The sequence below is a fragment of the Malaclemys terrapin genome, chromosome 1 (assembly GCF_027887155.1).
Source record: "Malaclemys terrapin pileata isolate rMalTer1 chromosome 1, rMalTer1.hap1, whole genome shotgun sequence".
Classification (NCBI taxonomy): domain Eukaryota; kingdom Metazoa; phylum Chordata; order Testudines; family Emydidae; genus Malaclemys; species Malaclemys terrapin.
This window is the reverse complement of record NC_071505.1, coordinates 354,597,480-354,600,197: the sequence shown is the minus strand read 5'-3', so window position 1 is coordinate 354,600,197 and position 2,718 is coordinate 354,597,480. Positions and strand designations below refer to the sequence as shown.

The following is a 2,718-nucleotide window of genomic DNA, read 5'->3' as shown; positions in this document are numbered from 1 at the left end:
ATATGGATATAAATTTTAAACCTAACCAATGTCCCTTATGTGACTTCCCACAAGATGTCAGAACATATTACTATTAGAGTGGAGTGGGTCTAATCTTTAATTAATTTTCTCTCTTTTACATAGGAATTAGATGCAGTGCTCCTGCCACAAATTTTGCTTTGTTATCTGCCAAAACACTAGAGTTTTCAAGAGCCTAAGTAGCCCCTGGAAACACGGTTATGGTGGGCCCCAGCCTAAATCTGAAATGGCTCCCTTGCAGCTGGGTGTGTAGGAAGGGAGGTGAAAATGATCCAGTGAGTTTCAGGGGATGGGGAGTAGAGGAGCAAGACATGAAGGAAAGAGGAGGAGCAGGGAGAGAGCCTTGGCAGAAGAGGTGGGGGTAAGGGGTGGAGTTTGGGGGGTCCGGTTATCAGCAGTTGGAAAGGTGGAAACCCAATGAGTTCTACATAGACCGATTCCCCAGTTTGTTACACTGACACTGAACAGTAAGGTCAGGAAAGGGTTTCATGTCTCTTTGACTGCCCAGTCAGTGATTATGGGAAGAGGGTGCAGCACCATGCACTAGCCAGCTCTGCATGGAGCTCGGTCTGAGAACCAGAGCACCAGGAGACAACTTTAGGTCCCTTTATAAGTGAAGAGCCAGAACAGCCTGTTTCTGATTTGTTCAGTCCACACCCCGTAGATGATGGGGTTCAGCATGGGGGGCAGCAAGAGGTACATGTTAGCAATGAGAACGTGGAGGTGCAGGGGGACATTCTGCCCAAACCGGTGCGTGAGGATGGAGAACAGAGATGGGATGCAAAAGGTTAAGAAGACAAAGAGGTGGGAGCCACAAGTCCTAAAAGCCTTGAGCCGGGCGTCCTTTGCGGGGAGGCGGAAGATGACCCTGAGGATCTGGATATAGGACACAGTGATAGAAAACAGATCCACACCAATCACCAAGAACACCAGAAAGAGGCCGTAGTAACTACTGACGCGGATGTCAGCACAGGCCAGCTTCATCACAGCCATGCCATCACAGTATGTGTGTGGGATGATGTTGGTTCTGCAATATGGCCACTGCCTCGCCAGGATGGGATTGGGCATTACGAGCATGCTGCTGCGCAACAACAGCGCCAGGCCAATCTTGGCCACCCTGTGGTTTGTCAGGGTGGTGGAATGTCTCAGGGGATCACAAATGGCGATGTAGCGATCAAAAGCCATGGCCACAAGGATCCCAGATGCCATAACTGTGAAGCACTGAATGAAGTACATCTGGGTGAGGCAGGCACTGAAATTGATCTCCCTGGAATTGAACCAGAAGATGTTCAATGTTTTGGGCACAATGGATGTAGATATGACCAGGTCAGTGACAGCCAGCATGCAGAGAAAATAGTACATGGGCCCATGGAGGCTTGGCTCCGTCTTCACAATGAATAGGATGGTGAAGTTCCCCAAGATGGCTATGGCGTACATGGTGCAGAAGGGGATGGCAATCCAGACATGGGCCACCTCCAGGCCAGGAACGCCCAGCAGGATGAAGGTGGAGGGGTTGGTGAAGTCGGTTGTGTTGAAATCTGACATGAAGTAGGAGAGAAGGTCCAACTCTGAGGCAAACAGTATCTGCTGCATGTATCCTAGGTTCCCCTAGCTTCCTGTATATGCCCAAGCACTAGGGTAATTCCTGGATGGAGAGACAATGTGTATATGAGACATACATGCACTACTTGGGGCTGTTATCATGGGTGACGCAGATTGGTTGCTCATTGCACACTGAAAAATGAATTATGAACAACTGAATTCATGTTCATGGTACTCCATGTATCAATTATTCCTACATGTCATGGTGTGGGAAACCTTAATAGGCACCAGCAGAAAACACAAATGTGGATACTGGCTTTCCATCATTGTTCCTTAGTGCAATGAAAGCCAGGCTACTTTCTCATTGTAGTAAGCCATTCACCATTTACTTGGTTCCTCAGAATGTGAGAGTGCAAAAAACACCAAATCTTTTCCAAAACCAGGGCCGGCTCCAGGCACCAGTTTACCAAGCAGGTGCTTGGGGCGGCCACTTCGGAGAGGGGCGGCACGTCCAGCTGTTCGGCTGGAATTCCGCGGATGGTCCCTCACTCCTGCTCGCAGCGAAGGACCTCCCGCCGAATTGCCGCCGCAGATCGCGATTGTGGCTTTTTTGTTTGTTTGTTTGTTTGTTTGGCTGCTTGGGGCGGCCAAAACCCTGGAGCCGGCCCTGTCCAAAACGTATACCAGGGAAAACATCCCAATTAGAACACACCACAGGGAAAATCTCTCAGTATCATTGACAAACAGCTGCTCAGTCGCACAAATGGCCAAAACAAAGACAATGTTCAGATGCCTAAGGAATGGCAAAGAGAATAACCTGCTCTGAACACGTGCTCAGTTTTGGTCACCCAGTCTCTATAAAGCAGGTAGCAGATAGAAAGGGGGTTTTCTAGACAGGCTCTGAGAATGGGGGAGACTGCCGGATGCAGACAGATTGAAAAGTCTGGAACTGTTTTACTTAGAAAAAAAGACAATGAAGGGGCAAGATGATAGAGAAGAGCAAGATTAAAGATTGTTTCTCCATTGGAATGTAATCAGTGCCAGAGAACATTTCCCACACAGTAATCTCTATAGATACTTGGTGCTTCAGAGGAGCTAATTCCTCAGAGCTGAGGCAAATTATGAGCAAAACTGATTGGGAGTAAAAAAAAATGCGAC

General features: G+C 48.3%; 1 protein-coding gene across 1 annotated transcript; it reads right to left on the bottom strand.

Moving 5' to 3' along the window:
• Positions 1–615: 615 nt before the first annotated feature.
• LOC128841017 (olfactory receptor 52E4-like) lies at positions 616–1,563 on the bottom strand. Its single transcript, XM_054035665.1, has one exon. It carries the CDS (start codon positions 1,561–1,563, stop codon positions 616–618), a length of 948 nt encoding a protein of 315 aa, XP_053891640.1.
• Positions 1,564–2,718: the final 1,155 nt, after the last annotated feature.